This window comes from Haemaphysalis longicornis, unplaced genomic scaffold (assembly GCF_048455015.1).
Source record: "Haemaphysalis longicornis isolate Haplotype H1 unplaced genomic scaffold, Haemaphysalis longicornis Haplotype H1 scaffold_6, whole genome shotgun sequence".
NCBI lineage: Eukaryota > Metazoa > Arthropoda > Arachnida > Ixodida > Ixodidae > Haemaphysalis > Haemaphysalis longicornis.
In genome coordinates this window covers 99,853,820-99,881,193 of record NW_027526407.1, presented here as the reverse complement: position 1 = coordinate 99,881,193, position 27,374 = coordinate 99,853,820, and the positions used below count along the sequence as shown (strand labels likewise).

Here is a 27,374-nt window from a genome sequence, read left to right as displayed (position 1 = left end):
CGGTAAACTTCATTTCAGAACAATTATGATGCTTTGAAAAACCAACACCACATAAAATGTAATTCTAATTGTATTTTCTTCGAACGAAAGTACGCGTAAAAGATATCTCACGAGGATTTTTTTTTATTTCGTCTTTTCGTAGGTATCATGTTCACTTTACCAGACACGTGCAAGGTGAAAGCCCGAACTAAACCTGATTTTATTTCAAGCAGGCAAGCGGAGGGCTACAAACGTTATGATATATTTTAGTGGCACACGTTATTTCACCAAAAATCGACGCAGACAAAGTTGTATTTCAGTTTTCGCAAGCTTCTCTCTAGGAGGGACGGTGTGATCGAGGAGTGCGTGGTTCTCTTGGAAGTGGAGGCGTGTCCTGTCCAGAGCCCGCACGTGCGACAGCGTCGGCCACAGCCAAAGCCGGTACCGAGCCGGCTCTGTAGATGGAGAAAAGGATGCCGCTGATGTACTCCCCAGGTTCGCCGCCATTGGGCACCACCCTCTGCGTCAGATGCAGAAGATTTCAATCGAATTGAGTCACCTTCCTTCATATAATGTACGTAGAGGGGACATGACGACCAAATGCAAGTTTAGTTCATTCAAAAGACTACTTTGCCCGATAAAAATGATATCTTTATCGCAAGCTTCAAACAAATCATCGAGATAAAAAATAAAACAGGCGAAGCAGTGGCTACTCCTCATCCGCTTTCCCGCGACTTTTTTATGACGTCACGGAATCTTGTTTGGGCTATTGCCGCTGGCCTAAACCACCGTCAAAGAAACATAACCGGGCGACTAGAGTGGTGCCTCTGGTTCCCTTTTTTGAGGGCGCAGCCCTTTGGCGGCCGTCTCTGGGCTGAGCCGCGTTGTCAACGTAACCGAGTGAACGATGGCGAGACCGAATAGTGAAAGAAAGCAAATAAAGAAAGTGTCTCGAAATTGTCAGGGCAGGGCGGTTCGCCGTGGCGGCGCGAGAGCTCTCCGAAAGTGTGGTGGGGGAGTGGGGGGGGCAGTCTGCTGTGCCCACACGACAGGCTCGTTTGTGCGACGCTGGCGAAAATGTGAGGGTAGCGTGCGCGCGACGATGATGTGCGTTCCCTGCCTAAGACGCGGGTCGCGGTCCCTTCCTGAGACGCCCTTCGCGCCACCAACGCAGACCCTCATCATCCCTGCCGTCGAGAGAACCTACGAGTGAGAGTGCTGCCTCAGCGCGCTGCTGCGCCCAAATATCGCACTAGCGAGTATCAGAATCGCCAGCCAATATTTTTTATGCAAAGTCGACCCTCCGTGGTCCCTCGGCGTCCGGCGTCCACACCTCTCCTCCACGTACCCCTCTCCACGCCAGTTAAGATAACGCCGCTCTCCTCCTCGCCGCTCGGCTCGTCTCGTGCCAGCTCAGGAAGACACCGGCAACCCTGTCGCTCAAGGAGCCCTTAAAGGGGAAGCGTGCTCGTCTCGTGCCGGCCCAGGAAGACACCGGCAACCCTGTCGCTCCAGGAGCCACCTCATGGTCGGGATTATGTCCCTCCCTTGTTGCGCCGTCCACACCCCCACTGCGCATGCGCGTCTCTCCTCCATTCTCCTCTCCTCCAGCTGTATAAAAGCAGGTGCGCGCGCTGCGCGGCGTTCAGTCTGCTCCCAGACACCGCCTGCGCCGGTTCTCCTCCGGTGTGGAACCTACACGGAACCCCCATGCTTTGCATCACCACATAGTTCCCTTCGGGAAGATGGTGTAATTTTTTTGTATCAATTGAATACTAACGTGCACTTAACGCGCAGATAACTGTTTTAGTGATGGCCGCATATTACATCACTCCTACCCATATTACGTAAGCAAAATTAGAACGTTCTTGCGTTCTTGCGTTTTTTCGCAAGAAAAACGTCTTGCTCACCTGCAACGGAGCTGAGTGTGTTACCAAATGCTAGTTCTTTTGAATCGAATGAGGTTGTGCTTTGGCTTCTTGTTCCCTTTTAGGACATTGTGAAACTGATGCAAAAGGCTCCGGGCTCTGGCTGAAAACCACTGACGTCGGAGATTTTGTCGATCTGCTCGAAACGTGAACAGTGCTGGCTGTGATGGCTGTATACAATCTGGTAACTTCAGTTACGAATGTTCAATGACGTGTTTTAACCTATTTCTTGATTTCGTTTCCGTATTCGACTTGTTCTTTCCTCAAATTACCCTTGCTGCCGGGGATATACTTGTATAATTGTATCTGCATAATTTCAAACTGAAACTGTAACGCAAGACCTAACGGCAACAATACCCACAAGTACTTTTGTATGTGTGTTTTAGTGCGATTAGCTAAAATATGGGGAACCTACTGTGCTTTTGGGTCTCATTGATCGATGAATTATTTAACAGCGATCATTCCCGCCTAAGCAAAAAATAAAAACTTGTCCAGACTTATCCCTATGGTTCCAACGTTATTATTTCCTGGTTGCGACTTTTAACAGCTACACCAAGCTCAGGCGATATGGACGTTATTGGAGGTTCACTTTTCCTTGAGCAGTTTTCTGGTGTGCTAGTGAAGCGCTGACAACGCACATCCTTGGTTGGTCATTGTCAGGACGTGATTCACTTGTAACTATGCAGCGTTTTTTGTGCTACAAGAATTCATAAATCTGAAAACCCTGGACGCTTCAGCCGCTGTTCAAATGCATCCCTAAATGAGGAACGACAGTACTTCTGTCTGAACCACTCGCGTCGACAGATAGGCGTGACTCCTACACACTATTAAAACGGAATGCATGGACCTTTAGAAACCGACGACCTGCTAGCTCCACGCTGTATTGTTCGTCTTTTAATTGTCTTCCTGTACACCACGTATTCGTCTTGTTACTTCTGCCAGGGACGGTGTAATGTACGGGTACGTCGCCGTTCTCACAGCTCTCACTGTAAGCTTGGGCTAAGGAGTAGATAATAAAAGGAATCGCGGCAATTCATTTTCTTTGTGTGTGTTTTTCTAGTGGCATATATTTTGCCTATTTTTCTAGAAGTAATTCTGAACATTTGTCAGCCCCTCACGCGGGAAAACAACTTTACTGCATTATTACGTCTAGAAAAGAAAGACGAACAAAGGCAACATATGAGCTCTGTTTGAAGTGATGGTAACGGCCAACTGCACGTCGGCGTTTGTACTGTGCAAGCCGGCTTGCAATGACGTATGCAAGCTGTGTGTACACCTCAAGATCAGGTCACAGCAAAATGTCAGGCATGACTAATGAAGGCCTGTTATCTCGGCGCCTTAATAAGGCGCGATATTTGGACGCCCACACTCCCGAGTAGCTCTTTTTCTTCCCTTTATTTATGAGACAAACCGAAAACCGGTGTACAGTTATGGTAACAAAGTGGATACCAAGAGAAGAAGAGAGAAGACTAGAAGAAGAGGAAGACGATTCACCCGATGGAGGGATGAAATGAAGAAACTCTGTGGTAAGCCGTGGACTCGAGCAGCGCATGGAAGAGAGCGGTTGGAAGTCAATGGGAGAGACCGTCCTGCAGCGAACCTAAGTAGGATGATGATGATGATGGTAGTGGTGGCGACGACGGCGACGACGGTCATGACGATGATGATGATGATGATGACTACAATGATTATGATGATGATTATGATGGTAGTGGTGGTGACGACGGCGACGACGGTCATGACGACGACGATGATGATGACTACTACGCTGCTGATGATGATGATGATGATGATGATGATGATGATGGTGGTGATGATGGTGACGGTGGTGTTTATGATGATGATTATGATGATGATGATGATGATGATGATGATGATGATGATGATGATGAAAACATACCCACATCCACAAATGAACTGTAGCCGTCATGTTCTCTTACGCTTATGGAGGAGTAGTTGTGACAGCTATGAGTAGCTGCAATGGCTCGTCTCACGTATACAGAATGGATCAAAATTCTACACGCCATGTTGCTTGAATACTGCGGCTTTAACATCCTGGAGAGCAAATGAAACTAACACGCAGTCAAAAAAAAAAGAGCGTGAAATTTCTGGTGACCTCAGTCCTACTCATTGTGACGTTGTTTCTAAGGCAAGAATGTACTTTGTATTATACAAAACAAATTTCTCAGAAAGACTCTTGACGTACTCTGCTTACAATTTTATAATTGGCGGCTCTCATACCCAGATTTTATCCTTAGTAAATTCCGGTTACTGCGAACATAAGAGAAGGACTTCTGATACACAGCATTGGGGTGCAAATGTCCATTCGAAAGTGCACCTACACAGCCAGAGAATGCATCATTCGTATTAGTGTTCACTTGTACGGGTATGGTTTTATGCCGACGGTTTAGTTTTGATCGTGCTGCATTAGGTTGTCATTATAGTATTGTTACTGAAACTTTTTTTGTTTCTTTTTATTTTAAACACGATTTGTTTTTCAGTATTGTGGGTCGGACATTACACCTATTACATTACTGCGACATATAGCTGTCCTTATATCCGACGGTATTCTACCGAAGCACGAAACGCTGCGTAAACAATGGTTTTTTGTGTAAACACCGATGCCCTCCCAATCCCTCCGTAACACAGGCGTCGGCTAACGAACGCGCCCCTATGTTTACCTCAATGCCGCCTCCAAAGTCAGCGGCCGTCAAGCAGCGGCAGAGCAAGGACAGGGTTGCCATCGTCCAACACAGCAAAATCAGCCACACAAAGATCTGTGAAAGGGAGAGAAATCATCGTCAGTATCTTCGTATTGAAAAATTCGAACTGGTTCTTTTATGATAGTGTAAAAGTATGAATCCAATACTGAAGGCTGTGAACAATTGATAATGGATTGGATACTATTCAACATAGGCGCGCGTGGGTTAAATACTGCCTGAGCAGCCTAGCGACGTGCTCACGAAATTGCTTTCATTAATCGCTGAGTATACTGAACCCCTATATATAGCCTTCATATATTATGAGAAAGCATTTGACTCGGTCGAAACCCTAGCAGTCATTAAGGCATTACGGAACCAGGGAGTAGATGAGCATTATGTAAGAATACTAGAGGATATCTACAATGGGTCTACAGCTACCATCATCCTCCATAGGGAGAGCAGCAAAATACCTATAAGGAAGGGTGTCAGACAAGGAGACACAATCTCCCCAATGTTATTCACAGCATGCTCACAAGAAATATTCAGAACGTTGGATTGGAAACAGGTGGGAGTAAGGGTTAATGGAGAATACCTCAGTAACCTCAGATTTGCTGATGACGTTGCCTTGCTAAGTAACTCGGGGGACGAATTGCAAAGCATGCTTTCCGCAGTGGGCCAACAGAGTAGAACCGTGGGCCTGAAAATTAATATGCAGAAAACTGAAGTAATGATCAATAACCTCGGGACAGCACAGCAGTTTGAGATAGGTGGCGAGGCAGTGGAAGTGGTAAGCGAATATATCTGCTTAGGCCAAGTTGTGACCCCAGATCACAACCATGAGGCAGATATAATTACAAGGATCAGAATGGGGTGGGGTGCATATGGCAGACATTCTCAGATAATGAATAGCAGCCTACCATTGTCGCTGAAGAAGAAAGTGTATGACAGCTGCATCTTACCGATACTAACCTACGAGGCAGAAACTTGGAGGCTAATTAAGAGGGTTCAACTTAAATTGAGAACGACTCAGCGGGAAATGGAGCGGAAAATGATAGGTGTACCATTAAGGGACAAGAAGAGAGCGGAGTGAGTCAGGGAACAAACACGGGTTAAGGACATATTAGTAGAGATTAAGAAGAAGAAATGGACGTGGGCAGGGCATGTAATTCGAAGGCAAGATAACCGCTGGTCATTAAGGGTAACAGAGTGGATCCCTAGAGAAGGCACGCGTTGCAGGGGGCGGCAGAAAGTTAGATGGGCAGATGAGATCAACAAGTTTGCGGGGATAAATTGGGCACAGTTGGCACAGGACCGAGATAATTGGAGAATAATGGGAGAGGCCTTTGCCCTGCAGTGGGCGTAGATAGGCTGGTGATGAATCGCACGAAAATAATTCCGCGTGGTTAAGAAACTCAAGCAAAGGGTAACTACGGAATACAAAAGGCGAACAAAAAATTGCTAACCACTTTCAGTGAACTATTCAAGGATGTGAGAGACAAACAATAGTAACGCACTTGAAGTGCACGTTTCACAGTCATTGAAGTAAACTACAGCTCTAAATGAAGCACACAAGGACAAAGACACTGGATAAGCGCTACCCCTATTGGCGGTGTATAGACAACTCTTTATCCACTGCAGGATGACGGTCTCTACCAAAGATCTGCAGCCACGCCTATCGAGCTCCTGAAGGCCGATGGTGTGATTGTATAACCATTGGGAGGTTTTCAGCAAATGTACTCAACCATGCAAGGTTGCTAAATCCTTGTCTGGTCAGGAAATGCAGTTTGTGTCCCAGGCAGCCTCACCTAGCATGGTTGAACCTACCTACCAGAGCCTCCCGTGGTATCCGGTGCCATAATCTACCAGACCAGGCAGCATTCAGATACAAGAATATAAGAAATCAAAATAACGCTCCAGATAAAAGAATGTAAAATATAAAAAAGCATGCGTATTTCTTTTAATAATAATCACCAATAATAATCACTCCCCACGTGCTGACATGTGGCGCTGGGTTAAAATATCAATATCTTCTGGTAGCTACAATTAGAATTCGATAATGGGTTTAGCAAATACAGATTTGTTTCGTCGTCATCCTATGTAATGCCTCTGCAGGATGAAGGTTCCTCTCTTACGTCTTTAACCAGTGCTACGAGGCGCTGCCCGAGGCCATTCGTTGCCTCCGAATGTTCTTATTTCGTCCCTCCACTCAGTTATTCGTCTTTCCTTAGTGCGCTCCCGCCTCTCAGTGACGAATGTGTTGCCATGGGGGTGCACCGATTCTCGTTTCGTCGCATTACGTTCCCAGCCCAAATACATTTCTTTCGCATGATATTGTCACGAAGCCAAAGACGACGCAGTTGTCTTCAAGGAGAACACATTTATTGGAACAAACTCGTGCTCCCCTAACAACTCAAACGATACACAGGCGGCGAAGCAGCAGTAGACACAGGGACGTGCGCAGGCGAGCGTCGGCGAGTCGAATACCGAGGCATCTTTTCTGCAGACTTTTTCTCTTTCGGCGCGCGTGGTTCTCGAACCGTCGATTTACATCCAGAACATTGTAAATCAAACAAGATTATTCTAGGCTAGTGACGTTAGGGCGAAACAGTCTCCTTACCTGAATGAGGTAACACGTGCGCCATAAAAATAAAGAATGTAACATGCGCTTCGCTTGGGACACAGATAAGAGATCCGGGCGCGGCCGGGCAGTAAAAACAAACAATAAATAAACAAACAAACCCATACATGGTTCACGGCAATATTCTGCTCTTCCAAAGAGAGGCACCCATGTTACCGCCATAGTTAAGATACCTTTGCACAACCAATTACCTTCGGTCTCAATGAATATGGTTATGCAGAAAGAGTTTTTGTGTGGACGGGTCGCTGTATCAGACATTAAATGTTGTGCGTCTACGAGAACAAGTCTGTTTCTTTCCTGTTACAGGTGAGCAGATGTCGTTGATAATATACTGAACAAAGACATTTACAACGCTGGTTCTCCCAAAAAACGGATCAAGCACCGAACTCCTGCCTGTTCGAATGTTATATAAGATATATTTTACGCAGTTTACTTCATTGGGAGATCGGGGCTGGGTTTGATTGTAATCATTGTCGAGAACCCCGCTGACACGAACCTGCGTGGTGAGGCGCTCGTTGTAGAGGGTCGTCACGCTGTCGTCCTCCCAGGCTGCTGGTCCACCGGCTTTGGTTGTGCAACTGGGTAGTGGTTTGTTCAAAAATAAAGCTGGAGTGGATGGGGAAGCGTTACCTTCGTGTCTTCATTTCTGTTTCAACTATATCTTCACTGTACATGAGGCGTTTTTTTTTTTAAATGAGCCAAATGCACCTAAAGCGACTTTAAGAAAAAAGCGGAAGTTTGTTACCGGACCTAAATCCAACGCTGTCCTAGCTATTATATGATATGCTTTACATGTCAGCTAGGGGAATTTTATGGCGACAAGTAATTAAAAATTATGCAGGAAAATTGAGTAATATTGAGATGATAAATTTGGATTTGGCTCATATTAAATTGAAACTCTGAAGTTGACGCGGGATCCTTATGAAAACTATTTAAATTGACTTTCAAGAATGGTGCGATTCAGTTTTGGCAGAAAAGGCGTTCAACATATGTAACAGCGCTTGAAGAACCGTAAAACTATACATGCAGAGCAGGTGAGTCCTCTTGGCCCCATTAGCAGCTCTTTTGGAATTCTTTCGTAGAATAATTTTCTCGGGCACGCCTGAAGGCACTCAAGAAATAAGCAAGCTCTTCATTACCTTGCCATGAATTTCCGAAACGCTTTACAAGCAGGCGGCTCATATCTTTTTCATGAAGCGCTTCGTATCCTCGGAGGGGGGGACTTTCTAGGTCTTGTGAGCAGCGGCGATTCAGTAACGTACAAAACTTTTAAATATGGGAGTAAAAATTGCAGTTACTCTATAGGGAGTAACACCGATTGAGAGTTACTCCATATGGGAGTAACTCCCTATAGGAGTTACTCCGGGTGACGACGCGACATCGTTGTTTCGCATCTCTCAGCTTCATTTCGTTCAGTTTTTCAAAGTTCATTTCGTCGTCGACACCTGGGGACAGATATTTCACCGACCTCCTGATTGCCGTCTGCATTCATGATAAGCAAGCTCTGAAAAGCAAAAAGAAAAAACTTCTGAAACCATCCACGAAACAGTCTGAACAGTTAAGCCAAAAGCAAACTCTCATTGGAGAAATGAATTTGGCTCATGTTGATCCGCGAAACAGCAGGATCTGGCTAATTTTCGATACGAACTACGATCTGCGTACACATTTGCAGGGCGTTACCTGACCTATTTTCTTGCCACCTCTTTGAAGGGGAACTGGCCGAGTTTTTCTTTTCACTACAGTTTTATCTGACTTAGTTTCGGCTTCGGGATCTGGCTCATTCCGAAAAAAAAACGCCTGATATACTTTGCAGGCTCAAAACCCACATCATTGCAAAATGAACGTCGTGAAGGCTTATCCTTCCTGCGCCATGTGCAAACGTTTCTAAACAGTGTGCATGTGCAAACTAGTGTAAATTGAACACAGCCTAATGGGAAAATATTCCGAAATGGCTTTGGCGAAGGTTTAGGGGACCTTTTGATGCTTGCACAGGATAAGTGGGCGTGGAATGTGCATAATTAATAAATTACCCTGTTAGAAAACGTCCACTGTTGTCCTCGTCGGTGAGAAACTATCTTCCAAGTATGTTTATGGTTTAGCTGAGCACTATCGTGGTCAGCGTACGCAAGAAATCTCGGCAATATTTATCGAACTCTGGCGTCCAGTTGCCGATCGTGATTACGAGGAATGCATCTGCTGCTGTTCAGAATAACTCTTGTTACGAAACAGCGCTCCGATGTGCTTCAAGCTTCGTGCAGCACTCTTCTGCTTTGTGGCGGAGCCTCCACTACGTGCGCCTTTCGAGTGTGCGCCTCTCAGGGTGTCGAACCGGAATTTTTTTCGGTTCGGTTCGGGTTCGGGTTCAAGCCTTTCGAGTTCGGTTCGGGTTCAGTTCCAGAGCACCATTTTGTTCCGGTTCGAACCGGTTCGAACCGGTTCAAACGGGTTGAAATGGGTTCGAAGAAAAAAAGCAGGCGCGTTTTTTTCTGTTAATTTTTTGTGCTCGTTTTTCGTTTCCTTATCAAGTCGCCATAAAAACAAAGTCATAATGAAGGTTTCTTTGTCCAAATATTTTGTCTTCCCCAAACTAATGCGACCCTGCAAAACTTTTTTCAACTTTTTTCTATATCTTGAATGCTTGCAGAAAGTAGTCAACCAACACATTAGATTATGGGGTCGCAATGTGCCTCAGCGAAAAATTACTGCTCCCTTCTCGTCAGATAACATCGAAACTTGCTGAAAATATTTTTCTCTCCTTCCCGTTCTTCGCGTTCATCGACCGCTGAATGACGTTATTACAGCAGTGTAGCGGCTGTTTTCCGGCTTTCCTTAAGTTGCAGAATAGAACGAATTTGATAGCCACTTAAAAAAGAGCCACAAAAGCGAAGCAGAAACGAAGGTGTATCCGCAGCGAAGAGCAAATCACGCACTGTTGCTCTGTGCTGGCAATAGCTATAGTTTTCGCAGTGCTTCCAGGTGCGAAGAAGAGTGAAAGCGCTTATCGAAAGTGTTGATTTATTTTTTTACTGCTTTATTTATTTATTTATTTATTTTATTTATTTATTTATTTATTTATTTATTTATTTATTTATTTATTTATTTATTTATTTATTTATTTATTTATTTATTTATTTATTTATTTATTTATTTTTGGGTCTAACGCGCCCACGCAACGCCGACGGCGAGGCGCGCCATAGTGGAGGGCTCCGGAATAATTTTGACCACCTGGGGATCTTTACATCCGCCGAAATTTTGAACACACGAACGTTTCGCTTTTCGCTTCCATCAGAGAAGTGGCCGCCGCGGCCGGGAATCTAAATCACGTCTGTGAGCACAGCAGCGCAACGCCTTAGCCACTGAGCCACCGCGGCGAGTTTATCTAAAGTGTTGAAGAGCTCCATTAACTGTACCTGCAAAATGTTTTTCATTTCATTTCATTTATTCGTCCTTAAGGGCCAGGAGGCATTACATAAGGGGGGGGGGGGGCGTACATCAAGGTTGTAACATCTTCGCAAAAATGTAACAAGGAATAACAAAAAAAGAGGAAATAAAAAGACAGAAATCAGCACTCAAGTGATGGCGTACATCGGGTTTTCAACAACTGTGTAAAAAAGTAAAAATGATCACAAGTTAACAAGGGACAACAAAAGAGGAAATAAAAAGGAAGGAAATTAACACTCAAATGACAAGGCGTACGTCGAGGTTGTAACATATAAAAAAGCGACAATGGTCACACATAGTAACTAGAAACAACACTAGAAGGAAATAAAAGCAGGAATGAACATTCAAGTGACAACAGCAAGACTAATGAATAAATTTTACAAGAGTGTAATAACAGACAAAGAAAGAAGAGTAAAAAAGAGATACGAAGAAGGCAGGTGGGCTCTTTAGGTAGCATCGTTTGGGTAGCTGATATACGTTAGTTTTCCGCGAAATTTTGTGCGATCGCTGCACGAAGCAATGTTGTTCGGCAGCGCGTTCCAAAGCGTGACGGTGTGGGGAAAGAATGAGCTGCTCATCGCCGTCGTGCGGCCCCTTATCGCCGCCAAGGGGTGAGTGTGAGATATACGGGACGATGTCCGAAACGGGCGTTTCAGGAGGGCGTATCCTGACCGAGTAAAGCAAAAGGTGTGCAGGAGGCAGAGGCGAGAAATTATGCGCCACGAAGCAAGCGGTTGAAGAGACAGAGTTTGTTTTAGGGCTGTTATGCTGGTTCGTCTTGAATATTCTGAAGCAATGAAACGAGCAGCGCGGTTTTGCACGGCTTCTAAGTCATCGCTGAGATAAGCTTGGAATGGGTGCCAAATGGATGATGCGTACTCAAGTTTCGGTCGAACGTATGTTAAATATGCAAGTTTTTTTTATTTCGGAAGATGCGGATTTTAAGTTGCGTCGCAAGTACCCAAGTGTGCGTGAAGCTTCACAGCGGATTGTTTGGATATGTGTCACCCATGATAGAGATGGCGTCATATGAAGTCATAGATACTTGTAAGCACTGGTGTGGTCAATAGGAACGGAGTGAATGCAATAAATGTTATTCATGGTGGTATGTTTGCGCGTGAAAGACATTACTTTGCATTTTGTGAGGTTTAAAGACATATGCCATTTTTCGCACCAGGCAGCGATGGTGTCTAGATCATGTTGTAGGGCGATAGTGTCATTAGGTGAAAGAAGGGGGTTATACAGGACGCAATCGTCCGCGAAAAGGCGCAATTTTGATGTTATGTTAGTAGGGAGGTCGTTTACGTAAATCAAAAACAAGAGTGGAGATAAGCCTGCGCCCTGGGGAACACCTGAGGTTACATTGGTTAGAGCTGACTGGAAATTGTTGGCGCAGGTAAACTGGACGCGTCCAGTTAAAAACTGTTCAAGCCATTTTATAATGTTTGGACTGATACCAAGGGGAGATAGTTTTGCAAGCAGATGTTTGTGAGAAACGCGGTCGAAGGCCTTCTAAAAATCCAAGAATATTGTGTCAATTTGAAGATTGTCTTCCATGTGTTGCAGCAGGTCATGTGTGAATTAGGCTAATTGAGTTTCGCAAGACAGAGATTTACGAAAGCCGTGTTGGAAGGGGTAAAAAAATTGATTGATTCTAAGTAACACATTAGGTTAGATGCTATGATGTGCTCGAGGAGCTTACATGGGAGACTGGTAAGAGAAATCGGCCGTAATTGGAAGATGCATCGCGCCTGCCTCCTTTAAAAATGGGGACTATTTTCGCTTTTTTCCAATCGTCAGGCAAGGTTCCTGTGCTTAAGGACTGTTTGAATATAAGGTACAGAAATTTACTAGAGATATGTATAGTACCTTTAAGTAATTTTGCATTGATGTCATCGCAGCCTGCTGATGATGATATTTTAAGAGAGCGGATTAAGTTGGTTATGCCATCCAGGGTTATTTGTATTTCAGGCATTGTTTTGGGGGAGAAGTTGGGCAAGGGTTCTATAGGGCAAGAATTAAAATCGTGGAAGACCGATGTAAAGAATTCGTTTAGGGCTGCTGCGGAATCACTGACGCCTATGGGTTCCTCACTTGCATCGACAAGGTTTATCTGGTTAGTTTGTGGTTTGGTGGAAATGGTGCGCCCGAATTTATTTGGGTTTGTGCGGAGTATTGAAATCAAGTCAACTTGGAAATATTTGTCTTTGGCGTCATTTAAAGCTTTGATGTATTCAGCCTCACAGAGGCGGTGTCGCTCCCATGCTTCTGGACTGTTTTTGCTTTTTGCGGTTCTATACAGGCGCTTTTTCCGGTTTAGCAGTGATTTTAAGTGTTTGTTGAACCATGGGTTATTCGAGTCTGATTTTACAGTGATTGTAGGTATATATTTCTTTTTTAAGCTGAGTAACATGTTTTTATAGAGTTCCCAAATGGTGTTTACTGAACGAGCCTCGTACGACTTTTCAAAATTTTCATAGTAGTGAGTAAGTTCTTTATTGATTAATTCAAAGTTTCCTCTATTATAGTCTGTGATTAATTTCTTCGTAGGTGACCGTCTTTTTATTGGCATAGAGAGGGCTACATGAAGAAGGTTGTGATCGCTAAGTCCGGGCAGTACTGTTACACTTGATACATCATCAGGGCAGTTGGTGAGCAAAAGATCAAGTACGTTGTCACCTCTAGTAGGCGTCGTTATTGTTTGGTGAAGGTTAAAGTCTAGTACCAAGTCTAGAAACTGTTTGGGTTCATTCGAGGGCGACTGATTAGCCACCGCGAGAAGGGACCAATTGATGTGAGGGTAGTTGAAGTCTCCAAAAAGGAAAATTGGCGCTTCGGGGAATTTATCTTTGACGTTTGTGAGGGAGTTGCGAAGGTGGTCACAAAAAAGCGGATTACTGTCCGGTGGTCGATAACAAACGCCGAACACTAATTTAACCGATGAATTGTGCACACACACCCATGTGAGCTCAAGGTTGTCATCGCGGCTGACGAGTGAGGATGACAGGCTACTTTTAATTCCTACGAGAACGCCACCTCCTCTCTTGTCTTTTCTATCACGGCGGTATAGTGTGTAATTTAGGTTCAAGGGCAAAACTTCACAATCTTTAATGTTTTCATTCAGCCATGTCTCGGTGAGAAGAATTACGTCGGCGTCAATGTCTGTGATAAAACTGTGTAACTGATCTCGTTTCGGGACTACACTTCTAATGTTGGTGAAAGCAATGTTGATATCTACAGAAGAGGATGGACGGTTGTTTGAATGAACTTGGTTGTTTGCTGTGCGTCAGTTACCACATGCTTCGGCACTGAGATGATGCTGAGGGGGGAACGGCGCAAACGCAGGGAAGCTTTCGCACTCTAAAACGGTATCGGTTGCCGCGTCGTAAGAATACGATTTACTTCCTACGTGAAGTTTATCATCGGAGAGTTTGAAGGCACATTTTTGAGGTCGTATGAATTGTATTAATTTGGAGCGCGCGTAACGAGTAGCGGGAGCGGAATCTTCTCGGATGGCGTAATCAGTTCCCTTCAATTGGCGGCCGCAAGCAAGGATATTTTCTTTAGTCTTGAAGTGGTTTAACTTTACAATTATGGGTCTTTTTTGTTGTTACTAAATTTGCCTAAGCGGTGGGCACGTTCGATAGCGTTGTCGTGCAATTGCAGCTTCAAGGTGGCAGAGCAAAATTCTACTTTTTTTTTCAGCTTCCTGCCACGTCTCTTTTTCTGCGTCATCGATACCCACGAACAGAAGATTGTTCCTCCGCATTCGGTTGTTGGTATCTGTGTGAGCCGCTTGAAGGACCGCGATTTCACGTTTGATTGCACTTGCCTCGTGCACAACTGGGTCTGGATTATTTTTCGGTTGCGTGATTTCCAGTGCGGCAAGCCTGTTAGTGATATCTGTGATCGTTTTTTCTTGTGACAACTGTGTGTTCTTCAGATATTTTAGCTCAGTTTGAATAGCATTTTGGCATTCTTGAAGTTTACTTATGGCAGCCAGAATTTCTGTGGTAGGACCAGGGTTTAGCTCAACGTCACCGCACAGAATCAGTAACAAGTGACACAGTAAGTCAAATGCAATGGCATCTATCACACGCGAATAGCACGGCGCCAGTCTGGGTCGTAGGGGCACGACACCGCAACAAGAAAGGGGTTATCACTTCGGTACTGTGTTGAATAGCGGAGGTAACTAACCTGCGTCAAAAGATGCAAAGGCATGACTGCCGGTCCTGCGGTGTCGTGCCCCCGTCTGCGTCCGGTGCGGAGGCTCCTTATGTAGGCATGGTTGTCCAGAGCCGGTAATTGCTCGGGGGAGCAGGAAGGGGCAACCGGTCGCGGCGGGCAGAAGCTCGTGTAGGGAAGGTCGCGCGCTCGGATGATCGGCCAGGGTGTGGAAGGTTGCTTCGCCGCAGCCGGTAAGGTTTAGGCGACCGTCACGGAGAAACAGCGAAGTCGACGCCTCGCTGGCGAAGTTGACGTCCCGGGGAAACGGGAAGAATCCGAGCAGTACGACCTGCGTCAAAAGATGCAAAGGCATGACTGCCGGTCCTGCGGTGTCGTGCCCCCGTCTGCGTCCGGTGCGGAGGCTCCTTAAGTAGGCATGGTTGTCCAGAGCCGGTAATTGCTCGGGGGAGCAGGAAGGGGCAACCGGTCGCGGCGGGCAGAAGCTCGTGTAGGGAAGGTCGCGCGCTCAGATGATCGGCCAGGGTGTGGAAGGTTGCTTCGCCGCAGCCGGTAAGGTTTAGGCGACCGTCACGGAGAAACAGCGAAGTCGACGCCTCGTTGGCGAAGTTGACGTCCCGGGGAAACGGGAAGAATCCGAGCAGTACGACCTGCGTCAAAAGATGCAAAGGCATGACTGCCGGTCCTGCGGTGTCGTGCCCCGTCTGCGTCCGGTGCGGAGGCTCCTTAAGTAGGCATGGTTGTCCAGAGCCGGTAATTGCTCGGGGGAGCAGGAAGGGGCAACCGGTCGCGGCGGGCAGAAGCTCGTGTAGGGAAGGTCGCGCGCTCGGATGATCGGCCAGGGTGTGGAAGGTTGCTTCGCCGCAGCCGGTAAGGTTTAGGCGACCGTCACGGAGAAACAGCGAAGTCGACGCCTCGTTGGCGAAGTTGACGTCCCGGGGAAACGGGAAGAATCCGAGCAGTACGACCTGCGTCAAAAGATGCAAAGGCATGACTGCCGGTCCTGCGGTGTCGTGCCCCGTCTGCGTCCGGTGCGGAGGCTCCTTAAGTAGGCATGGTTGTCCAGAGCCGGTAATTGCTCGGGGGAGCAGGAAGGGGCCACCGGTCGCGGCGGGCAGAAGCTCGTGTAGGGAAGGTCGCGCGCTCGGATGATCGGCCAGGGTGTGGAAGGTTGCTTCGCCGCAGCCGGTAAGGTTTAGGCGACCGTCACGGAGAAACAGCGAAGTCGACGCCTCGTTGGCGAAGTTGACGTCCCGGGGAAACGGGAAGAATCCGAGCAGTACGACCTGCGTCAAAAGATGCAAAGGCATGACTGCCGGTCCTGCGGTGTCGTCACACTACTAAAGTAGTGTGACGAGTATGTGGCGGCGACTGCCAAGCGTGGCCGGTGGCATTTAGAGAAATTTTCTTCTGCTCATCTTTTATCTGCTAACAGAGCTGCTAGAAAGAAAGAATGGATACAAAGACTCATTGGACGGCGCGTATAGGACGGCATTGGATCGGGAACCACCGGAGATAGGAACTTGCTAATGGCCCTTCAGCGACTGGCGCCAGCAATTGGGCTCTAAGAAAGATGATAGCGAAGTGAAGTCACAAGTAGCAGTAATGATCACTTGTAGAGAGATAGAGAGAGAGAGAGAGAGAGAGCGAGAATGAAGTTTAATTCAATCGAGGCAAAGTTTCAGAGAGGCGACCTCTGAATCGACAGCCGTTTCCATCAAGACCAACTGATCTTCCAGGCCGGAGCTGGCCATGGCTGTCTCCCAATTCTCTATGGAAACGTGGAGCTGGGATGGATCTACGGCACACTTGTCGCAGCCGCCTACTATGTGTATTATGTTCCCAGGCTCTCCACAGAAGCAACGAAATGGAGAGAGTTGTGTCCCGTCAAAGAGGTGAAGTCTGGTGTTGTGTGGGAAGGTGTATGCCCACAGGGTGGGAGTAATCTTTCTTGTTTAATCGGTAGCGATTTGTGCGAGGAGGAATACGTTCTATGGAAGAGGCCGTAGTGCTGAGTAATGTCCTGGACTGTGACTGCAGGGTGCATGCACTCGGGCCGGGCTTCATCAGCGCTGGCTAAGCGAGTCAAATATCGACCCACGAGGTCGGTGATCGTGTTTGCCGGGGATGCTAGTATGAGCTCGTGCCAATACAATCGTTACTGGTCACGTTGGTGGTCTCTGATTGATCATCGGAAGTGTTGTAACATGCAATCGACCGTTGGCAAAGTTGGGCCACGCCTGCTGAGAGTCTGTTATAGGAGTTTTGGCGCCGCTTTGGCTAAGCGCACGTGCTGTCGCCGCTTCCTCAGCTTAGAGGGGGCCGTGTTCGGGGCTTGAGATGCTACACGCGTGGAGGCTGCAGAACGGTAACACAAAGAGAAGGCATTGAAGAGTGCTATCGGGCGTCTTTGCATCAAACCACTTGATCGTCCCTCCCTTTTTTCCTTGCAGTTTAGTTTCTTTCAAACTGTCTACCCTCATATATACACACGTTTTGAAAACCCTTTGATGAATATAAAATATGCATTAGGCAATTAGTTATTAACCATAGTCCGAGATGTCAATGTTAATATAGCAACAACATAATAGCGCAATACGGGCATAAAGAAAGACCTTTTATAGCATTCAGGCGGTCGTCACATAACTTTAGGGCTCCTTTGTGCGTGACAAAATTTCCTGATTGGTCGAGAAGGAGAACGCTGTAAATTTCCATATGCCAAGGACCCCAAAGATATAATGTTTGGTCCGACCGTCGAATCCGCCTTAACTGACCATCTAATTCCTTTAATCCAAATGAATCAACGCACCAGTCCCACTAATTAACATTAGCTCATTCACTCACCTAACTAATTCACCCCAGTCTACCCGCTAATCCGCAATAATCGACTTCAATCCATCCGCCTCTTAAGTTTAAGGTTGAGCAGATTCAATATAACATGAAAATGCTATCAAATATACTTTAAAAGTGGAAATTAGGATTCCCCATTTTTTTTATATCTTTTTTTTATAGCAGTAACCATAGGACACAACGGCACTGTATACAAGAAAAAGTGAGGATAATTTTGAGAACTGCGAGTGTTGGTGTCTCAGTGCTGTTTGTATATAACTGCCCATTCAAACTAGAATGAGTGGAAGATATAGATTTATTGTTGATGTTGTCCCTTAAGGCCTTCACAAGCGGACAGGTATGCATGAGAATTAACAACACATTGAAAACTTTACACGATTTTAAACACCATGTAGATACCCGCCGCGGTGGCTCAGTGGCTAAGGCGTTGCGCTGCTGAGCACAAGGTCGCGGGTTCGATTCCCGGCCGCGGCGGCCGCTTTTCTGATGGAGGCGAAAAGCAAAAACGCCCGTGTGTACGAGATTTCGGCGCACGATAAAGATCCCCAGGTGGTCAAAATTAATCCGGAGCCCTCCACTACGGCGCGCCTCATCGCCTGCGTTGCGTCGGCGCGTTAAACCCCACAATCAATCAAACACCATGTAGATAGAAACCATGAAGAATATTCCATGATATGTTGCCTCGTAATATACGTTATAACTTAAGTTATGCTAAATGTAAAAGATAATTGGGAGACATGGGCAGTACGTAACGCAAACTGATAGTACATACGAACAACTTTACATTAAATTGAGGGAATTAATTAAAAGAAAACATGATGGGCCTTGGGAACTGCAGACAACGCAAAATATTTCATGGTTTTGTCTGGCGAGTGCAAAAATGTCTTCAGACGCAAGGTAGGGTACCGAAATGGAAAACTAGAAATCACAGTTTTGAGGCCCCGGAACCGGTTCGGAACGGTTTCTTCGATTCGTTCCGGTTCGGGTTCAGTTCCAAAATGGCGGAAAAAATACGGTTCCGGTTCAGTTCCGGTTCCGGCCAAAAATTCGGGTTCGGTTCCGGTTTTCGGTTCGGTTTCGGTTCCGGTTCGACACCCTGGCGCCTCTGCATCGGTTACTAAGGCTTGCTGCGAGAGCCAACGGATCCCAACACACCGCAACGTGCATAGGAAAGGCCGGTGCAAAGGCGCCTCGCTGTCGGCGTGATTGAAACTTCGGCGGCAACAAACGAGTCGTGTAGCTGCATGCCCGAAGGACGCGGACACCGTTGCGGAGACCACCTCTCCCCCCACTCTCGGACTCAGCGTACGCCACTTCCACCGACCCCTCACGAACTCTGAAAAGAGCGCTGTGTGTGTCTGTACCAAGCCGCGTCGTGTGCAAAAAAATGAAGTGAAAGAAACAGAGGCAACGACCTGGAAAAAGAGGATAGATGCTAAGAAGTCCTTAGATATCTATAGGATCGGGAAGCAGGAGATCACAAGGGAAAAAAATCGATTTTGTAGAATTCAAATTTGGCGCCCTTCGAAGACCGCCTCATAGTCTCTACAATGGCAGAAAGAGGGCACCAGAAGTCCGCTAGAAGTAGGAGTTCCTGTATAAACATCCCCCTCGCGAGGGGCGCGATCAAATGCAGAGCATTTCCGGGGGCGCACGACGTTAAGTAGTTTCCGTTACGTTAATGTAGTTGCACTTGTGGCAACTTCTGACGAGAGAGCGCTCGTCAGCAGTAATTTGAATGAGTCAACGATATAAGGCGCGTTCACAGCGTCCCGTTCTGTGTCGGCTTTGTGACGCAGTCGGTAGAGCACCATGCACATTGCGTTCCGCCCGCAGGGTCGAGGGATCGAAACGGGGCGCCGGATAGTATTTTCTGTTATATAGTGTAGGGGGAGGGGTGCGGACAAGGACGGTGCGGATTACGACGGCACAGCGCGGGTGACATCGTGAGTTACTGAAATGCTCTGCATTTAAAACTAGAAGTCTTGTTTGACAAAAACGAAGGGGGTGGGGGAGCAGACGCAGAGTTTCATTCCTGTTGGAGCAGCAAATCGGTGCTATCACTATGCTCGAGTTCTGTACTGTAACCTCGCCCGTCAGGGCATTGTTCTTGTCTTGCCTCGGCTCATCTCTCGCTATGCAGTAAACAAGTTAAGTTTGCCTTCAGCTTCTTGTCGTTATCTTCAAGGCAGCAACATTTCCTGGACGCTCGCTTCCTACACTACCACTCGCATGACGGAGACGACGGAGCTCGTCTTGGGTATGCTTGCCCGAATGCAACACCATCGGTAAGTTTACACAGCACTAAAAGCTAACAGCGACATACCGGAATTTAAATTCCGTTCTAAGCCAGAAAGCATTCTGCTGTGGTAGCACTGCGTGATTCGGGCGCAATTACTGGCGCAATGCGGTATATGTCAGCCAATATATGCGAGTGCGTGCGACCAAGACTTCATAGCAGTCATATTCTTCCAAACGCCATAAATCCGCCCCCTTTCCACTGCCCAGAGATATCATGTGGAGCACGCATGTAACGTACTGCCAGTTGCGCGCAAGTGGCTCACTTGGACTGGACGCGCTGTTCGAGCTCACGGAAGAAGTGGTTCACGCCACCCGTGACTAGCCAGGCCATGAAGAACGTGAGCACCGTGAGCACGCCGCTCAGCAGGCACGAAGGCAGGACAATCTTCCACACGTGCACAATGCTGCGAGGAGAGAGAAAAATTGGCTGACTGATCAATTGATTGATTGATGTATTGATTTGATCGATTGATGTATTAATTGATTCGTTGATTGATTATTGATTGATCGCATTGATGTATTGGTTGATTGGATGATTAATGTATGCATTGAGTAATTGATGTATTTATTTATTTATTTATTTATTTATTTATTTATTTATTTATTTATTTATTTATTTATTTATTTATTTATTTATTGATTGATTGATTGATTGATTGATTGATTGATTGGTTGATTGATTGGTTGATTGATTGATTGATTGATTGATTGATTGATTGATTGATTGATTGATTGATTGATTGATTGATTGATTGATTGATACATGCATTGATGTATTGATTGATTGATGATTAATTGATTGATCAATAGATGCACTAATTGATCGATTGATGTATTGATTGATTGATCAATTGATGTATCGATTGATGTATTGATATACTGATCCATTGATTGATTGATTGATTGATCGATTGATTGATTGATTGATTGATTGATTGATTGATTGATTGATTGATTGATTGATTGATTGATTGATTGATTGATTGATTGATTGATTGATTGATTGATTGATTGATTGATTGATTGATTGATTGTAGGGTTTATCGTGCCGAGCTACACCGGGGCTTATGAGGCACGCCGTAGTCAATGGCTCCGCACTAATTTATACCAGCGAGGGATACTTAGCGCGCGCCAACGTTTCGACACCGGCGCGCTTTCGCTTTTCGCCTGTTTGAAAAGCACTCACCTCTGCCGGGATCGAACCCACGTCCTTGGTTCCAGAAGCGCAATACCTTAGCCACTGAGCCACCGAGTGGAAGGAGAAAAGGTTACGCGGTCGCTGAGAGGTCATTAGGAATCGTCAAGGAAAGATTTTTTAACACGAAAGAGTTTTATGCCCGGATCCAGTAACATCTGACTGACGTCATATCCGTCACGGAAATGACATCGCCAGAAAAGTTCAATTAAAGCGGCTGCGCCAGGATTCGAGCCGGGATCTACGTCGCCGCAACGGGAGGTGCAGACGCTTTACTCACGGCGCTATGAGCTCAAGCGCACACAGCTGTATGAACGCGCCATATATCCTTCCTGTAACCACCTCCATTTAAATGGTGCTGCCGTCTACGAGAGGTGAAGCAGAGTAGTGCATCACGATGCTAATTAGCGCCGACAGCTGGCGCCAGCTGAGCTCGTCGCAACGCAACCGTCTGCCGTTCACTCCACGGTGCAGGAACGCGGTGGTCGCACTTTTGCCAAAGCGACGCGCCAGCAGGTCGTCGCTCGCCAAGCACACCCACAAGACAGCCCCGCAAATTATGCTCTTTCGCAGCAGTGGACCGTGAGTTCACCAAACGATAAGCTGGCAACCCGTTAAGTTTCGTTCGCATAGTTTGCGAGCGCGTGTGGTTTCATTCGGGTTTACGCAGTCTTCCGGCGCGTGCAATCCAGTGTGATGCGTCTGACGGTGTCATACCGACGGAATATAAATAGCGGTGTGGAAGTTCGTACCGATGCAGAATGAACATTCAACTGATCCGGTGAAGGCACATTTCACTTTCGTGTTTTACCGATTTCTACGAAAGCAGGGCAACCCCATTTTTACGAGGTTTAACGAGCCTACGCTACACGGGCGATGAGGCGCGCCGTAGTGGAGGGCTCCGGATTAATTTGACCACCTGGGGATCGTTAACGTGCGCCGAAATCTCGAACACACGGCCGTTTTCGCTTTTCGCGTCCATCAGAAACGAGGCCGCCATGGCCGGGAGTCGATCCCGCGTGCTTCGGATGAAGGCAAGATATGTATTCGTGCTTCATTTCAAAGAGCAAGCCTCTAAAGGCCAAAAGACGTGGTTTTTCAGCAATAAATAAAATCCCATAACAATGTTAGGGATAAAATTTGAAATTTAACGCTACGTGACTTGCATTGCTCTGAGTCAGACGTGACGTGACGTGAATTGCTTTTAAGTCAGACTGTGGGGAGTAAGGAAGTGCTCCGCTGATTGCTCTGTTTGTGCTGTTTCACGTATGAGTCTATAGGCCCGTTCACACCTGCGACGAAGCGACACGATTTTTGTAGCTTTAGTCGCCCAGCGATCATTTTCGTCGTTTGGCGTCGACCACTTTTTGTTCCCGCGACAGAAATCGCGTCCCTCTTCAACCTTAGCCAACTTAACATAGACAGTAACACTTTTGTGGATAGAACAATTTCTTCTGAACCACTCACAGTACGTAACGTGTAATGACCAAGAATCGTCTCCTAGCCCTGTTCACTCTGGCGTGCCTCAAGGCTCGGTATTAGGCCCCCTTCTCTTTTTAATTTATATTAATGATCTCCCTGATTGTGTCTCTTCTAGTATTGACCTATTTGCCGATAATTGCGTTATTTTTCGCGAAATAATCAACGATAACGACACTAACATGCTTCAGCATGATATTGACGCGGTATCCGCATGGTGTAGGAAGTGGCACATGGAACTAAACCCTACTAAATGTAAAACTATGCGTGTCTCACGGATTTCATCTTCTCCAGCCATTTATCATCTCAAAAACGTCCCGCTTGAAGCCGTAACGTCGTATAGCTACTTAGGGGTTCACATAACGTCGTCGCTTTCTTGGGCATTGCATATTGAACAAATAATTAACAACGCCAACCGCATGCTTGGATACCTTCGCCGTAACTTTTCATCTGCTCCTATTTCCCCTAAGACACTTTTTTACACATCCTTGTTAAGATCTAAATTAGAATATGCTGCACCAATATGGGATCCTGGCACTGAAATTTTAATCAAATCTCTCGAACTCGTTCAAAACAACGCTGCGCGATTTATAACAGGCAATTACAGTAGAGCATCTAGCGTAACATCCATGAAAAATACCTTGCATTTGCCCCAGCTCGCCCATCGTCCTCAGTATTTTTGCCTTTGTTTATTTCATAGAATATACTACCACAATCCCTACTTGCGTTCCATCTTGGTTTCTGCGCCTTCATATGTTTCTGCCCGCATTGATCACCGTCATAAAGTTGCAATAATGTCCTGTCGCACAAAATCTTGTTCTCAGTCTTGCATGCCTCGCACAGCATATGACTGGAACCACCTTCCCGGACCAATCGCCGCCATTGAAAACCACCAACAGTTTCGCATAACTTTAGCTAACATTGTTACTTTAGGAACCACATAGACCTGTTATACCCTACCTTTTTTGCTGCATTGTATTATCTGTTCTTTTGTGTTTGTAACCCACTCCCCTCTGTAATGCCTCTGGCCTTGAGGGTAAAATAAATGAAATGAAATGAAATTTAGTTCTGTTTGGTTGTATCACTTGAAAACTTACGACCAGATGCTACACCGACAGCTGTGTTCTAATGTTCTTTCTCTTACGTCAATGTTCCCTCCAATGCGTTACCGGTGATTTTGTGTACCGTATGAAATGAAAGTTTTGCAGTATTCCTTGAGTCTTCTTGATCCAAAAACGTCTTTCGTGGCTGGAATAGAGCTGGACTATTCCAGAAGGCAGTTATTCCAAAGTGAAAGTGGTTGAATTTTGTCTTAAAGGAGCCATGAAGACAAAATACAAGTTTGGTTTATTAGAAAGACTGCTTAGTCCCGATAACAATGATACCAATAGCATCGCAATCTTCGAACAAATAACGGAAATATTAAAGAAAGCGTGTCAAGCAGTCGCGACCCCCTAGTCAATTTCCCGCAACTTTTTTATGGCGTCACGGAACCTTGTTTGTGCGATTGGCGGCCGCCTAACTGACCTGTGGCGACGACACATGACTGGAAGTCTGTAATGGGGCCTCTAGGTCCATTTGACCGCATCACTTGAATGCTAACCTGCAGTTAACGCACTCAAAATTATGGTTTATTGTTGGCCCGTATGACGTCATTCCGGCTCATAACACGTTACTGTGGCGCAAAATTTGAAGGTTTTTAACTACTTCTTGCTTTTTTTCGTTAAAAAAGCATCTTTTGTGGCTGTAACGGAGCTGAGTGAGATACTGAATCCTAGTTCTTTCAAATTAAACGAACTTGTATTTTCTCTTCATGGCTCCTTTAATGTCCATCTAGACTGCTGTATTCTTCTGCTTACGAGCGACAACAACATGATCAATTTCATCAACAAGGCCCAATCAAAGACAGATAGTGAAGTGTTGGTAATCTGAATGGGAGTGAAACGATGATTACGAATGAGCCAATTCTGGGTCGCCGTTGCAGGGGTACCGTATACAAGAGGAACGGGCATTCGTACGTATGCTTGTGATTGTATTATGCGTTCCTACTAATGCGTTTGAAAAAGAATTACCCACACATTTTTAACCAAAATATGAGGCTCATTGCGCGCTTATACTGCGCGATAGACATGTCATTCTTGACGGCACACTATTTTAGGAAAGCGTTAGGTCAACTCATTTTTGTATGAAACGAATGTCAGAAGGAAATTCTCGCGCTCAAATACCCACATCTACTGTTTCTACCTTCAATGTAATACATAACGCATAAAAAAGCCAGGGCGCGTCACAGACTTTTTTTTGTTGACAGGGCAGAAAATCAGAAAAGGCAAAGGCCCAGTTTTGCACTTCTTTTGGCATTCGACTTCAACGATTACATAACGGTGGCTTTTTGTGTACAACAGTTGTCAGAAGGAAATGTTCACGCTAAAATATTTCGATCAACTGTTTCTAGCTTCCATGTATTACAAAACATAGAATCCAATGGACTTTTCCTATTGACAGTGCGGCGATCCTGGAGGCACAACGGTACATTTCTGCGCTTGCCCTGACATTCTTTTTGAACGACGACACCATGGCGAGACCATCATCTCAACTTGTGTTTTAGCGTCAAAAAAATGGTCGTCACTTTTTGCTGGCCGCGCGACGCAGGAAGGGTGACCGTTAAACAGTGAAGTTGACCTGCACTGTTAAGGTCATCACAGTGCTGATGATTTGTGCAACATGTAACGTAATTCTTTTCCAAAATCTGATTTATACCTAAGTGACGTCTACTCGCAAGCTAGAACAACTAACATTGGCGTACCCCAAGGTTCCATATTGGGGCCACTACTTTTTTGTTATACATTAATGATTTACCGAATCGCCTTGCCTCTTCAAAATGTCTATTATATGCTGACGATACCACTCTCTACAACTATGACAGTACTGTTTTGTCACTAACGTCTAAACTAAATGTAGATCTTCGTAACGTGTTACAGCGGTGTAATCTTAATTTATTAAAAATTAATGCTTCTAAAACAAAGACCGTTGTCTTCCATTCCCACCAAAGGGCCATAGCATCCACACCATCTGTTACCATTGTTACCATTGACAATCACCTAATTGTCGCTAGTGAATACTCCTCATTTTTAGGCGTCCTACTTGACTCCAACTTGAAGTATCATCATCATATTGCTAACGTAAAGAGAAAAATGGCTTGCGGCATGCGTATCCTCATTAAAGCAAGATCTTTCTTCAGCCATTCAACGCTAATATCACTATACTATTCATTTATTCATCCACATATTACATACTGCATCTCATGCTGGGGCAATACATACGACACTCACCTTAACCCATTACAAATAATACAAAACAAGCTATTCGAACTATCTCATCAAGCACGTATGGCGCGAATGCTCATTCATTGCTTTGTTCAAATAATATTTTGTCCGTTTCCAAACTGGTGAGTTATAACCTAGGTATTTGTTTAAGGTGCTTCGCAATGAGTTTCCGTTTTCTCTTTTTTGGCCGCTAGTCTTGTTAATACTAACACCACTAGGTTTGCTTTTAAGCACAATTTCATTTTACCGAAAGTAAAAACTAACTACGGCAAACAGACAGAGCACTTCTCGGCTATGGAATTCTATGGAATTCTATGCCACCCGACATTAAGTCTTCTAACACATTCCACAAATTCAAAAAAGAATTAAAGTGCTACCTGATGTCCCTGCCTCAGACGTGACCAAGATTGTTCCTGATGCTTTGTTTTTCAGTGTTTTTCTTTTCTAAGTTGATTGTGCATAGTTATTGCTACCATGTAATTTACTTATTGACTCTACTTTACATCATTCTTGTACACATCCCTCTTCATCTGCTGCTATTAATCAGTGTATTTTAAGTTATTCTGTGCAGGAGGTCCCGCTACAGTCTTTGACCTTGGGACCTCCTTCTGTATATAACCCCCATGTATCATTTTGAGATAATAATAATAAATGGATTGATTGATTGATTGATTGATTGATTGATTGATTGATTGATTGATTGATTGATTGATTGATTGATTGATTGATTGATTGATTGATTGATTGATTGATTGATTGATTGATTGATTGAAAAATCGGAGGCTCCAGGCGGCTTCCACTCTGGCAAATTTTATAATTATTGTCAGCAGCAACCGCTTAAATCAACGAAGTTCGTCACCCTTTATAAAAAAGACGTCAAGGTGCAGCAATTACGCTTTTGCAGAACCCGCTAGCCTTGCGAACCACAAAAAAAAATGACCGCATGGTGCCGCCTTAGTTGCGTCAACTCGTACCCCTGCATCCTCCTTTTTACCTTTCCCCCACGCTATTCCCTTCCTTTCTCTCCTGTCCAATGAAAGGAACCATCGAAATATTCGCGTTAAGCTGGTGGTTTAGCATCAGATGTTAGCTTCTCAGAGACCACGTGTTCATTCTGAACTTTTAAATTGCGCTTTTAGGTGAAACACGCGTTTTTTTATGCGCCGTTTTTTACCCTTGTATGTTTTTACCCTTATTCGTACCTGCCTTTGCGTGGACTATGCTGAGGAGCTAGGGGGTTGAAAACGCTTAGGCCTAGGCTGTGTTACACAGCCTAGCCCGTGTAACTTCAAGGTGCCAAGTTGAAAAATTCAAGAAAACGTCTATAAACAAACGTATTTTACTGGCCAGTTA

At 45.5% G+C, this 27,374-nt stretch overlaps 1 protein-coding gene across 1 annotated transcript; it reads right to left on the bottom strand.

Annotated features, from left to right (window-relative positions):
- Positions 1-218: 218 nt before the first annotated feature.
- On the bottom strand, positions 219-25,777 carry LOC144143166 (uncharacterized). Its single transcript, XM_077674968.1, has 5 exons — positions 25,743-25,777; positions 20,288-20,428; positions 7,744-7,825; positions 4,589-4,684; positions 219-499 (listed from the first exon to the last, which is right to left on the bottom strand). Exons 1-5 carry the CDS (start codon positions 25,775-25,777, stop codon positions 317-319), a joined length of 537 nt encoding a protein of 178 aa, XP_077531094.1. The 3' UTR covers positions 219-316.
- Between the last annotated feature and the right edge of the window lie 1,597 nt (positions 25,778-27,374).

Coding starts and splice junctions, on each gene's coding strand:
- LOC144143166 (XM_077674968.1), bottom strand. CDS start 25,777: ATGGTAACAGATGGTGTGGATGCTATGGCCCTTTG. Junction 20,429..25,742: donor GTGGATGCTATGGCCCTTTG/GTGGGAATGGAA, acceptor CTCTCCTCGCAG/CATTGTGCACGTGTGGAAGA. Junction 4,685..7,743: donor ACGAGCGCCTCACCACGCAG/GTTCGTGTCAGC, acceptor TCCCTTTCACAG/ATCTTTGTGTGGCTGATTTT.